This window comes from Pseudorca crassidens, chromosome 13 (genome assembly GCF_039906515.1).
Source record: "Pseudorca crassidens isolate mPseCra1 chromosome 13, mPseCra1.hap1, whole genome shotgun sequence".
In the NCBI taxonomy this organism is placed as follows: Eukaryota; Metazoa; Chordata; class Mammalia; order Artiodactyla; family Delphinidae; genus Pseudorca; species Pseudorca crassidens.
In genome coordinates this window covers 31,012,682-31,027,090 of record NC_090308.1, presented here as the reverse complement: position 1 = coordinate 31,027,090, position 14,409 = coordinate 31,012,682, and the positions used below count along the sequence as shown (strand labels likewise).

Genomic DNA, 14,409 nt, shown 5'->3' with positions numbered 1-14,409 from the left:
GGGAGATAGAGAAATCTATAAGTGCCGCATCACGTGCAGGTGTGGCCAGCAAGCAGCTGGGACCAGCAGGACTTGCGCGAGAAGCTGCTTCCGGGTGGGGAAGGCTGTGCAGGGAGGAGCAGGCCTGTTGGTGAGAGAGCTCAGAAATCACCCACAGATTTTCACTCCCAGTGGGTGAGCGCTCCACTGTAAGGAGGCACGGAAAACGTCAAAAGGGGACCAGAGGGGTTGAGTCTTGGCAGGTACCACCTTCAGAAAGGGAGGGGAGTGTCTTCAGGGCGGGTATTAGAGAGGTTGAGCAGGTCACTTTCACAGGGACCCTTATTGTGAAGAATAGCCCATCGCTGCAGCAGAAGAGGCCCTGCCAGACTGCACTGCCACTGTCTTCTCTCCTTCCCTGAAAGAAGGCACTCTAGGTGCCCTTAGTATCAGCGAACCTTTATTATTCCAGACAAAAGCTGGCCTTAGAAATACGCTTGGTACAAGATAAAGCAGATTGTTTCAGTAACCTATTCCCGAATCTCCCAATGCCAAATGACTTAATCACAATTTTTAGTTGTTTTTGAGTCTCTTTTCATACTATCAGGTGCACTTAGATTTAAGGCCATAGTATGGAATTCCCTTTGGATTTTTCTTAGTTACAAATCACACATTTTGTTTTAATGTGTTTTTTTTTTAAACTAAAAATTCAGTGAAATCTGCTGTGAGATGGAATTGTAATTTCTTCCGAGATTCTAGGTGCTGTTAGTCAACTGTATCATCTGTTGTGTGTCCGAGCACTATCTATAGCAACTGACTTGTTTTTTTTGTTTTTTGTTTTTTTTTTTTTGCGGTACACGGGCCTCTCACTGTTGTGGCCTCTCCCGTTGCGGAGCACAGGCTCCGGACGCGCAGGCTCAGCAGCCATGGCTCACGGGCCCAGCCGCTCCGCGGCATGTGGGATCTTCCCGGACCGGGGCACGAACCCGCGTCACCTGCATTGGCAGGCGGACTCTCAACCACTGCGGCACCAGGGAAGCCCTTCAGTTTTGTTTTGAATGCATTTTTCAACTTCATGCTGTCCTGTTTCCATATATTGAAAAAAACTAAATAAGTATGCTTATAATTGTTTAAAAATTGGAATGATATCTACAAAGGTAGACTAAATGTTCATTTGTAACCTTTCAGTAATTTATACGTCTTTGAATAGTGAAAAATATAGAAAATAATAAGCAGAAAGTGAAATTAGTTTTAAGGAAGAATTCTGGGAATTGATTAATGTCAGAATACCAAAATGGCTCCCGATTGACCCTTATTCTGTTAGAGATTTTGAAAAATTTGAAAACCCTAGAAGAAATGACACAGTCAACCTAATAGTAAGTCTGTGCAAAGTGGAATGGAGACTTGAAGTAAGTATCTTCATTGACATTTCCTGAAAATGTTGTCTCAGAACATTTCTCGGGATTTTATGTGAGGTAACGATTCTGTGATCAAATGCGTGCTAGCAGTGATGGGTTAAATAAAGTTAATCTGGGTCTTTATTTCAGGACTTCTTAGGATCTCTGAAAAGTGAATGTTTAGTGTGAATCTTAAGAGCTTACAGCAACAAAGGTTTAGTTTTTGCCTCTGGACATGGCTCATCTGTGGCTCTGGTCTTTGTTGTCTTTATTCAGGGTTTCGGCCAAGCAGCTTCCGTTTAGGACTTTGCTGGTCTTTGGCAGAAGGAAAAGAGTTGGTGATTCACAAACTGAAGGCTTCTGCTAAGTGACACACGTCATTCCTGTTCACATCTTATTGGCCAAAGCAGGTCATGTGGTCCCTTCTGAGTTCAGCAGAGCAGGAGGTGTAACCCGTGTGCAGAAAAGGACCCACCAGAAGGGCAGTGAATATTTTGAACAGTTATACATTCTACTTCAGCATCGTTTTCCAGATGTAGTTGATCAGCGTGGGCTTTTCTCATCCATCGTGTTGTAGCACTGGTGTTCGGCAGCACATGGTTTAGGAAATGCTGATCGTGATAACTCAGGCTTAAATGTTACTTTTGCTTCAAGCATACAGATTCTGTGGACATTTTTCCTTATTTCTAGCACTTGTATCCACAGGCAAAATTCTGATTTAAGTGTAATTTAAGAAACAGTTTTAGAGCTTGCATTAAAAGATGCAATGATGAAGTATTCAGGGTAATTAGAATTGCATGGGTTTGCCTTAACTGTATTCAAATATAAATGTTCTCTCTGTCTCAACCATTACCATTAGTGATGGCAACATTTTTTTCTCAAGTCATTTTTAGACATTTTGAGATCTCTCTAGATTTCATTTTTCTAGTCAAGGACAGAATGGAGCATAATGATCTTGTACGAAACTGGCAAGCCCCGTAGTGGGTTGATTATGGATAAAGGCAAAAGGGAACATATGATCAAGAAAATGTAAACTTTATTCCAAAATGGTGTTGCTGTAAAATCAGCTTGTTTAATAGGTAACAGCTAATTTCCAACCCACGTGAATAGTCACATAGAAGCAAACCAGCTAAAATTATCTGAATGGCAATGAGATTTTCTCTACCACTGCAAAGAGTGCCCAAGCTCACTGGCCAGTCACCTCTTGTTAACTATAATTAACTGCAAAATAAAAGAAGGTAAAGCTGTATTTTTCTTGCGAGCCCCATTTAGATTTGAGGGGAAGGTAAGGTTGCAGTCCAAAACTATAACTAGTTTACATTGGAATTATATTTCCATTCCTAAGTATGAGCTGATTTATTTTGACCATTCATTCGAATCTTATTCTCCCGAGGAGAGGTACCTTAAAAATAGAATATACTAAATTGCTCAATTCTTCTAATTGATTATTCCTGTAAATTAAAGAAAAAAAATGTTATTGGTCTCTTTGCCAGGGCAAAACTTCACATTAACTGTAGTTAAGACCTAACAAATCTAGCTCATATTGCCTGAGGGATTAGCCACCCTTGACTAGAGGAACTCCAGCTTGGTTCCTGCAGTAAGTGTTCTTTCTCTATAACCTACCTGATAGCAACATTTTTAATTGTTAGTAAACATTGTGACACCATTTTGGAGACCCATCTTTAAGGCCTTCTAAGTACAACTGTGTCTTTACACTGCCCTCAAGCTGATGGCCAGAGTGTGAAAGTACTTTTCTTCCTTCCTTGGCTACGGCCTTCCCCATAGCTGACTTTGACTACAACAATTTGTTACATAACATTATTTAGACCAGAACATTTCTTTCAGAGTGGTTTCACATTTGTCTTCAGCACTACTGTGGGATCTTTTTTTTTCTTCTCTAATTAATTGATTTACTTATTTTTGACCGAGTTGGGTGTTCACTGCTGCGTGCGGGCCCTCTCTAGTTGCGGCGAGCAGGGGGCTACACTCTTCATTGTGGTGTGCGGGCTTCTCATTGCAGTGGCCTCTCCCATTGCGGAGCACAGGCTCCAGGCGTGCGGGCCTCAGTAGATGTGGCACCTGGGCTCAGTAGTTGTGGCACATGGGCTCAGCAGTTGTGGCTCACGGGCTCAGCAGTTGTGGCACACAGGCTCCAGAGCGCAGGCTCAGTAGTTGTGGCGCACGGGCCTAGTCGCTCCGTGGCGTGCGGGATCTTCCCGGACCAGGGCTCGAACCCATGTCCCCTGCATTGGCAGGCGGATTCCCAACCACTGCGCCACCAGGGAAGCCCACTACTGTGGGATCTTAATCAGCCATTACCTGGGAGAATGTTCTGTGACTTCCTCTAGTGGCCCTGCACCTTTAGCAGTGTCCTCTTCCTATTCGTACCCATTCTGTTTTTCATGACTTGGTCCCTTTGGGTTCCATCTTGCTCCTCACCCTCCCTGGCCTATCCTGATAATCAGAGAACGGTAAACAGAGGACTTAGTGCTCTTGAACTTCCAGTGCAAATATTTCTAGAACTTAATTCAAAGGAATCAAGTGGGGACAGTAATCACCTGGGAATTAGCTGAATGGATAGGGAAATCATGTCAAACATACCTCCCAACAGATTGTAACTTTCTATCACGTGTATCCCTACTGGCATGTGCCTAGATTGTACAAAGTAGGGATGAGGTAGACGTGCAGGGGATGGTGTCAGGTTTGGCTGGTCTAGCTTTCCTGGGTGAGGAATGTACTGGGTAGAGCAGAAGAGCAAATGGAGTATGCCCGTGTATATGATCTTTGGCATACTATCATCCTAAGTTTCCTTCTTGTTAACTCTTCTATTTTTATTTTTATTTATTTTTTGCCTACTAAACCCGCTGCTTATTTTATTAGTCTGGAAGTGCTTCTGAAATTTTGAAGAGATTCTTAATTTTTAAAATCTCTAAAAATTACTGGCTGGTGTGTTTTTTTTTTTTTTTACTATACTTTTTGGGAAACAGTATGTAATTGAATACTCATATATTATGCTATGAGTCCAGTAGAGAAACTATGAAATCCTTTTAATTTTGTATTTCAAGAGTACACCGAAGGGTGATTTCACAATTGAATGTTAGATTGTTTGAAATGTGGTCAAAAGAAAGATTCCTATTGAATATTATATATAAAATTATTTTACATAGCAATCTGTGTCACATTGAAAAAGAAAATCTATGAATACATTTCTTGCTCTACCTGGAGAGAAATATTCATTTTGAAATTGGTTTAAGGGCTACACGTGATTCCCAGGATACATGTTTAATGACTGTTCTATATCCAATTATTGTGGGGGGTTTTCCCCTAAATCTCCTTTTATCTAATATGATATCCAGGGAATGTTTCCAACCAAGTAAGTGAAAAGGCTTGTATTGGTGAGCACCTTGCTTGCTTGCCCTGTTTCCTACCCTGTAGCACACTCAGCGTGAACCTTGGTGTCATTATTTCTTTCCCATTCCTTAGCTTAGTTCTTGTTGGGTTGCCTTTCTGTTAGGAAGGAGCTTTGTCCTAAGTGGTGTGCAGGGAATATGCCCAGGCAATTGAAAGAGGATGAGTTAGGGGAAGTAAGGTGTCCTCTGAGAATGAAGGGAGGGAGGAAGGAAGAATGTTGATGGGAGGGGAGTCAAGGAAATTGATTAATTCATAAGAAAGTGGGAAAAGAAGAAAGTACTAGATGCATAGGAGCCGAATGAGCTACAAAAACGCTCTAGGTGTTTCTTGCTTAACATTCAGTGCTGTGCTTAGTGATGTCTATGGATGCATTTAAAATATTTTGTCAATGTACAGTCCCTGCTACACTGTCTAGGTACTCAGTTCTCATTTAGGTTGAAGCTGAGGCTATAGTTTGGTCTGAAATTCTATCTGTGGATAATCCAACCAGTTTACAGGAATGGTTCCATGCTTCTGACCTCTAGGCTATAAAAGCAGAACGGATTCAACCACAATATATGTTGCGGTATATAGGCCAATGTTATAGGCCGAGTTAAAATTGTTCGTTAGGATTTTTCTATGAACTGATTTCTGAATGTGCTTCTGCAGAACACTTCACTGTCCTCTTCCGTTGTTGAGATCCTGAGAGTTTTTTGCACCAGTGGCTTGCTGGCATTACTTAATGTGGAGAGAACTGTTGATTAGAAGGGAAAGCTGTTGCAAGGAAGGAGGGAAACAGATTAAGTTATGTGTGTAGCTCGTATTTGGGGAGAGATTTGGGGAGGTGGGGGATATTTCATGTTTTATCTTTAGTTGATAGAAATAAATGGTTAAGTGGGTGAATTCAGGAGAACATGTCCTTATTTGCTCCAAAAAGCAAAATATTAAGAAAACAGAGGTGGTGGGAGGAGCAGGTTGTAGTTTGTTTACACCTGAGTGACCACAGGCTGCGCCGAGCCAAGAACTCAGCTGGAGTTTGATCAAGGGGAGCTGAGGGTCTAGCTGAGATTGGGCTATCAAGGAAGCATCCTTGGATGCCTGAGTTATGAGGCTCTTTGTTTCACTGGAATGAGAAAAGCCACACACAAATATCATAAACAGTTATATGTCCAAACAGCATCTGATTTCTTACGCTATACTTGGAGAAAGCTTGAGGAGGAATTGCGGTTTGCTAAGTAGACAAAGAATGAGCTTATATGGGAACAGTCTGTGTTGTAAATAAAGGTATTGAGACATCCCTGTGCTTGTTGCACTGAGTCTGCGGCCTTGAGAACTTCCTGGTTGCCATCAACCTGTTCTTTCCCAGTTAACGTGTCGTTAGTCAGTATAAATGAGCTACACGTTTGTGGACCAAATTCATGTTTCTTCCTCTGTTCTATTTGAGGCCAGCACCTCATGGAAGGGAACTCCAGGCCCAGGAAACAATACAGCATATTCTCTTGGTGCTTTTTGTGATGTGGCTTCTGCTACCAGGAGTTGTCTTATCACCTGCCCTCTGTGACAGCTTTCCTTGTCACTTGATAACCCCAAGAAGCCTCCGGCTCTTCTCAGTGTTAGGACAGGGAGAAGGGGGTGTCAACAATAGGTTAAAAATTTAGCTCTAGCAGCTTTGTTTCTACTTGTTATTTGCTGAAAGGTGCAATATTGTAAATGCTTGATATAGCACTAGGGTAAAAAGTTTCTACTTTTTCTTTCTCTGAAGCCTCCAGATTAAACAAAACGGTAGTGCTAAAAGCAAGTATATAAATAGAGGGATTAAGAGGATGACCTCTTTCAAAAGCCTTATGAGGCTTTTGAAAAGCCTCATAAAATGAGATGCATAGATGCTCCAGCGTAAGGTAAAATGAAGAACTGAGAAATACTGGATGCTCAAACAAAGAGTTGGTTTAAAAAACTCAGGTAATCTCTGCCAGTATTTTAGTTGATTATTTGCATATTTGCAGTATAAGAAGAGTTCTTTTTATAGGCTGGATTATTTGGGTAATTTTTACTATGTGGAAGTAGCATCTATGAATTCTTTCTCATCTCCCTTTATGAAATTCATTTACTATGGACATATAATTATCACTTTATTAATACTAATGCACATATTAAATGCAAGTATTTTAGATGCTCGAGATTCTCAAAGTAATTTTCATTGGTTTTAGAAATATAGTATATATGATTATATCTTAAGAATGATTAATATTCTTAGAATTTTAGTATTTTAAATAGTGAAAGAGCTTGAATATTATCATTCTGTTCTTTTCAATTTATCTGTGTTCTCCACTTATCCTGAATCTGAATCCAAGCTCTACTTCTTACTAGCTGTGTGTCCTTCGGTAAGTGACCTGATTTCTCTGTGACTGTTTCCTTGTCTGGGGATAATAATGGTACTAATCTTACAGGGTTATTGCAATTATTAAACAAGTTAATAAGTTCTTAGAGCAGTGCTTGAACACAGTAAATACTATGTAAGTATTTTCTATTATTGTTAAACTGATGGTAGGAAGCATCATTTTTTTCAGATTGGTACAAAACAATGAGCAAAGTACAACTGTTTTTTCTGTTTTCCGTCACTTGTTACTTTTTCATCTCTGAAGTTACTGACAGGCACGAGGGAGGGTGTCGGGGCCCCAGGCAGGTAGGAAATGGGCATTGCTGGACAGAGGGTCGAGGCAGAGCCCAGGCCCACAGGCTGGCCGAGAGCTGCAGGAGGAGATGGGAAGGCTTCAAGGCAGTTCTCACTCGGGGGTGCTGGGCATTGGCTCTCAAACCACCATGCTGTTCTAGAGAACATTAGCTGTGTGGTAAAGACTCCTAGTCTCTTTCCATCCCTGTCAAGAACAGGCTTGGGTGGAATTGAGCCTGAATGGGAAGTGTCTCCATTTTCCCCATTGAGAGGGGCTGAGGGAGGACTGCAGCCAACAAGGAGGTCATCAGGTGTCTGTATCAGGAGAAGGATGGCAATAAAAGAGTACAAGTAAGAGTGAAAAATGTAGTTTTGCTGAGAGATGGAGTCATTAAGAATCGTAAAGTAAGATTTGCTTCAGGGAAGCCCCTTGTCAATATATAATCTTTTTATAACTTTGAATCACCAGTATGTAACTTTTCACTAGGATGACTATTCATCATTAAAAATAATTTTAGTCTTTTAACCAATATCATATCACTAAAGATAAGTACCTGTTTTCCACTTATGAAAATGAGTGTAAAAGATTACCATATTCCTCTTTAATCAGCTGATGCCCCAAATGACAGGCCAATTTGCTTTGGCTCTTAGTTTGCATCCTGAATTTTTGTTTCATGTCATTATCACAGGAAACATACTTTTCTTTCATAGCTGTTGGGTGACAGGAATAAACTATTGGAAAACAACAGAGCTCCAGGAATATCAAGCTTAACCTCAGAAGGACACAATTTTTTCGATTGATATGCAGGCTGTTTATTTTTTCATCATGGAAGTTGCGATTATTATAATAAGATAACAAGTGGGCTTCCCTGGTGGCGCAGTGGTTGAGAGTCCGCCTGCCGATGCAGGGGACACGGGTTCGTGCCCCAGTCCGGGAAGATCCCACGTGCCGCGGAGCGGCTGGGCCCTGAGCCATGGCTGCTGAGCATGCGCGTCCGGAGCCTGTGCTCCGCAACGGGAGAGGCCACAACAGTGAGAGGCCCGCGTACCGCAAAAAAAAAAAAAAAAAAAAAGATAAGTAACAATATGAAATTATCTTCTATTACAAAAAAAGTTAACCTTCTTAACAAAACTCTCATTCCATTGTTTTTCTGATCTCAATAACTTTGTTGTAGAAACTAAAGATGAATAATAAGTATTTCATCTTTCAGAACCTTAACTGAATGATTTTCACACATTAATGTGATTTTTCATATTTTGTGGCTCTGTTTCCTTCCTATACTGAAAATAGAGTTGGATGCATAGTAATATAAGATTGAGCCCTCTTTGGTGCCTATTAAATTATACACATCATTTAACTAAATATAAATGATATGGTGAGTGCTTCCCGAGTAAATAATTTCCATTACCAGATGCAGCCATGAGACGATTCTAAAACTACACATCACACTCTCGATGGCATTTTTCATGTATTGGCTCTTTGCATGCCAAGTTACAATCAAGAATGAAGTTCCTCAGGGTTTCATGGTCCATTGTATCAGAAGTTACCAAGTGGCTTTGAACAGCACTGATAATTCTCCCTAAACAATACTTGAAACTAGGCCAAAGGGAAGTAAAACTTCAGTCATTTCTGAGGATTAATTAGGATAGTCTTGAAAAGTTTTTCTGTTTGATGTTTCTTGCCACTAATTTATTGTTTCAAAGTGTGCTGTTCTGTCTTTAACGTCCTATTTTCTCCTTCAATGTTATGATGCATAATTGATATGTCAGTTATATTGGGTACAATTATCAATATGAAGCCTTAAAAAATATACCCTGTTTCTGTTAGGTCCAAGGCAAACGTAATTTTCAAACATAGTACTAGACAATCACAAGGCATATTCAGTATTCCAGAAATGCAACACCCTTAGCGTGGTTTTGTTGAAGATACCCTACATATTGTTGGAAATAATCCCAACTCTCTCAGCCTTTACAGGTCAAATTTTCCTGGCTTTAACCATTTTTCTGTGGTTTTTCTTTGAGCTTTCCTAACATATTATACCTCCATCTTTCTTTAAATGACAAGGTACCTTGGAAAGGGTGTGGGCTGTGAAAAAGGGAAGCAAAGAGAAATTTGTGGTCCAAAACTTGAAAACCAGCCTTGTAAGCTTTAAAATATAACCTTGCCAGGGTGATGTCTCTGGGACTAGTTTGGCAACCCAGTGGATCCATTCAGAAAATAGGAGGCTGCCTAGTCTTACTCTAAAGACATGCAATTTTGATGTACTTGTTTATTTTCTTTGAATGATAGTCATTTCTTTATTATGAAGGAAGAACACCACCTGCTGCAGCTGGATGGTGAGACTAATTCACATAGATTTTGCTAGAACAGAGATGTATTGCCATGGGACACAAGAGCCTAAAAAAATCCTGCAAAATACACTGTCAAACAAAAAATTCCCCAGAGAACAAAGATCATGCTAATATTATATATCAGACAAAGCAGATTCTTATAGAATCTTAAAGATCTTCTAGATCTTTATTATTGAAGATGTTTTCTGATCAGGGCATATAACTTCAGTGCCTTCTAAGGCCTCATGCCTCTTTGAACCACAGCTCTCTCTATAAATTATGAGTTAAAGAATTAATTCCATTTCACTCTTTGGTAAAAAATAACTCCTTAAGATTCATGTCGGAAGTCATCTATGGAGAATTCTTGCAAAATAGTTGGTGCTTACTTTTTGCTAAAATTAAATTAATTAGCCTAACAGATTAGAGTAGCTCTTATGTTTCCCTTATTTCTTATTTTTTAAACAATGACATCTTACAGAACTGAAATGGAGATTATAGTGGCTAGACAGTGCTGGCAATGGTATCTTGAAAACTGAAGGTCCTGATTTTTCTGCTGACTTATCACTGATCTTCTGTCTGGTCAAAGGGAATGACACCCTTACTCCACCCCACCCCCACTCAATAAACACACACGAATGAAAAAGCATTTGAAAGAGAAATAAGAATGGTCAGTTTCCATTTACTCGGAACCTTTTCCCCCTGAAATCTTACCTATTATTTTCACTAATGGTAATTATATATATCAATATATTACAGCATTTACCATATTTCACTGTCTTAAGCACTTCTATAAATTTACTTGTTTAGTGCATGTAACACTTACAGGTAGGTAGTATTGTTAACCTCATTTTACAGATGAGGAAACTGAGGTCACATGGCTGAAAAGCAGCTGAGCCAGGACTTGAACTCATGCACTGACTGGCCCTCAGTATTAGGCTCTGCTGTCTCTCAAGGCATTCAACTCACCAAATCAAAAGAAATCCATTCAGTTTCATTCTTGTTGAACTCTGAATGAACAGCATTTGATATTGTCAACTATCCTCTTCTTGAAACTTTATCCTCCTTGGCATTTGTGACAATTATTTATCAAGCACTGCTCCATGTCAAGCACTGTTCTAGGCACTGGGGATATTTCAGAGAATAACAGTCAGATGAAAATCCTTGTGTGGAGGTCACATTCTAATGGAGAGAGACAGCTAATGACAGACAATGAAAATAAGCATAAATTACAGAGTATGTTAGAAGATGGTAAGTGCTATTAAAAATATACATAAGTGTGTATAAAGGGAGAAGGATAGAGAGGATTGGGGAGTACCTCCTGGGTGGGGGGAGTACAAATTAAATGGCATGGTTAAGTGAGGCCCTATTAAGAAAGTAATATTTGAGCAAGGAATTAAAGGAGATGGGGATGGGCAATGAGGAGGATATCTGGGGGAAGAGCATTCCAGGAAGAGGGAACAGGCAGCACAGGGGCTGTGAGGTGGATATGCCTGGCATGTTCACGGAAGAGCAAGGAGGTTGGGGAGGCTGGAGGGGGTCAAAGGGGAGAGTGGTGGGCATGAGGCCCAGGAAGTAGGGGGAGAGCAGAACAGGAGCCTGCAGGCCGGTCTGGTAATTTGACTCCTCCTTTGAGAGAAATGGAGACCTTTTGGAGAATTTTGACTAGAGGATGACCTGATCTGAATGTATGTTTTTATAAAATCACTCTGGCTTTAGAAGAGGCAACGGTGGGAAAACAGGAGGCTGTTGGGATAATCCAGGTGAAAGACAAAAGCAGAGGTGGCTCAGACAAAGGTAGCAGGAGAGTGGTGAGAGTTGGGTGTGTTTTGAAGGTAGAGCCAACAGGATTTGATTGGAGGTAGCATTGAGGGAAAGAGGAGAATCAAGGATGACCCCAAGGCTTCCAGTCTGATCAACTCGAACTGAGGTGGGAAAGAAAGTCTGTGAGTGAAGGGGTTAGGAAAGATGGGGAGCTCAGTTCAGACATAGAACAAAAACATGTATCAACAAAACATGTTAAATATAATATTAAAAGTTAAGACCAACCTAAATGTTCAACAATAAAGAATTGAATGAATAAATTATATCTCCATACAATGGAGTACTATGGAGATGTAAAAATATTTTGCACATCAATATATTATTTATTGATAGGACATATTAACTGGAAAAAAGCACTGGTGTCAGTTAGTACTCATGGTATAACTCACGTTGTGCATAGGAAAAATAAAATACATAGTAAAATTTTAGTAGTAGTAATTTGGGGTGATTTAGTATTTTTGTTTTTATATCTCTGTTTAAAATTTTTTTGTAACTTGTGAGTAAAAAGGGAGAGTATATTCTAATTGCACTTGAGTAAGATTTATATAAATATAATTTGATGATAATACATATGCATAAAAAGGATACTTGAAGGATATGCACCACAGGGTTAATGTGTTTTATATAAATAACAGAGTGATTTTTCTTTTCTTTTTTTCTAGATTCTTTATATTTTCTAAGTTTTAACAAATAACAGGTATTTCCAGGGCAATGTAAAAATATATATAAATTTAAAGAAAAAGTTTGCGCACGGTCAGCTGGTAAACTTGCCCTGTAAAGTACTGTATCTTCATCTTATGGACTATGTTTTTGGACTGTGAGATGGGTATAAGACCATGTATAGTAAGGGGAGGGGAAGACATTCTTTCCCATATTTGGAGGAACTACCAAGTTACCAAGGGCATCCCACTGTAATTTTTCAACAACCAGCCCTATTCCTGCTGTGAAAGTACACTGAGAATCAGGAGGGGCAGGTAAAGAAGAACTTGGAAGATCCATTGACCGCTCTACTCTAATTCAAATAACCTTTGTCTTTCAGATGATTTTTTACATAAGTTTAAAAATTGCATCCATTTATTAAAACATTTTACACACTGTAAAGTGTTAAGATCCATATCACTTTAAAAAATTCACCCATTGCTCCATTGTTGTTGGAGGTGATTACTCTTCCCATGGTATATCAAATTTCAACTTGATATACTTTATTATTTCTGAAGCTTAAAGTATATGAAGATTTGAAACTCAACGCTCTTTAATGATTTTTTAAAAAAAAAATACAACTCATTCTAGGCAGAGGGACTTTAAAAACAACTTTACAACAATTTTGTGGTATCCATTTTAAGATTCCAGTAGGCAGTCAAAATGTAATATCAGGTTCTAAGAAAGTGGTATAGATGTGAACTGATTGCTTAGGTGAAATGATTGATTGATGTGATTTTGTTTCGTTATTTCAAGGGAGTGAAAAAAATAGACCCCAAATTCTATGAAAAATTTATCAGTCACAGATTTGGAGAAGAAATGGTACATCGCATAGATCTTTGCTCCATGCTGAAGAAAAAGCAAAGTAATGGTTATTATCATTGTGAGTCTTCAATTGTGATTGGTGAGTGCCATTTAAAAATTACTCATTATCTTTGATTTTGATTTCTTTAGCATAATTTTGTTTTGGCAAATGTTTATGTTGTATGTTTTTCTCAACGACGTATTTTCCTAAATATTACGTTTTGACAGTAATACATTAAACATTTTGTGGAACATATTTAGTATTCATGTTTATTAATCAAGATTTTAGTACCTATGGTTTTTATACTTTTGTGCTTTAAACACAATCATCATGAAGTCTTCAAATGTTGATTCATAATTCATTTCAGTTTAATTTTATTTCGTGAATATGAAGAAAGCATTTTCTCCAGTGAAGGCCTACGTGACCACAGCATTCTATACCAGGCATTTTTGTGTTCACTGCTTCTAATTAGGAAGAGAATGTGCCAGGTCAGAAAGTTTCACTCTGGGAAGGGAAAGCATAGGTGGCCTGCAAAGATTGAAAACTTGTCCTTTAATTTCTTCCCTAAGAAAAATGTGTTTTAAGGGGAAACAAAGATTCATACATAAATGCTCTGTCATCATATCAGGGAGATGGCATGTGATGAGACAGGTTCATACACAATTATGTTTCCGAGTGCAAAGTGTGTACACAAATGAAGAATCTGAAAAACCAGAACAGGGGTATTTCTCATTCTTTGCAATGTGAATGTCTTTTAAAGGAGCCTGATCTGTTGTGATTAAAATATACAATTTCAAACTGGGCAGTCTTCTTACAAAATTGTGAACTTCAAGATAACCTGATTTGTATACTTTTGAAGTAACATGAAAATACTCAGAGAAGATAAATACCAATATCTAAATATTTCAAGGTCTTCAACCAAGGTAATTTCTCTCCACGTCAGCTTGAAGAAAACCTATGGAAATATACATCCTGAAAGAATCTTTATACTGAAGTTTAAAGTATTTTAAAAATGTTCAAGAGACACAATTTTGTTTTTAAATTCTCACTAGAGATCTTCAGAGAAGTCATTATTTTACCTTCCAAAGATCTTAGCAGCTATCTTAAACAGAAGATAATATGTCATTTGAATTTTATGTTCCGGAACATTTCAAGTGTGCTTTAAGGAAGATTTTTGTGCTTTCAGAATCTCTGTAAGAGAGCTGCCTTCCATCAAAGTTTTGATGAAGACCAAACATTGCTGTTTAGGTTCATTGTAAAAGGCAAATTTAAATGCTTCTTGCATAATATAGATTTTGGCTGGCTTTCCATATCTT

The 14,409-nt window shown here is 38.9% G+C and overlaps 1 protein-coding gene across 5 annotated transcripts in view; it reads left to right on the top strand.

Annotated features, from left to right (window-relative positions):
* The window catches only part of AKAP7 (A-kinase anchoring protein 7), a 140,878-nt gene that overhangs the window by 66,693 nt on the left and 59,776 nt on the right, over window positions 1-14,409 (top strand). For all 5 annotated transcript variants that reach the window (XR_010933685.1, XM_067702082.1, XM_067702081.1 and 2 more), the window contains exon 7: window positions 13,045-13,192. Coding sequence is in view for 4 of the 5 variants with exons in the window: in XM_067702082.1 (XP_067558183.1) it covers window positions 13,045-13,192 (148 nt within the window). In the remaining variant the exon portion in view is untranslated. The remainder of the gene's footprint in view (window positions 1-13,044; window positions 13,193-14,409) is intronic.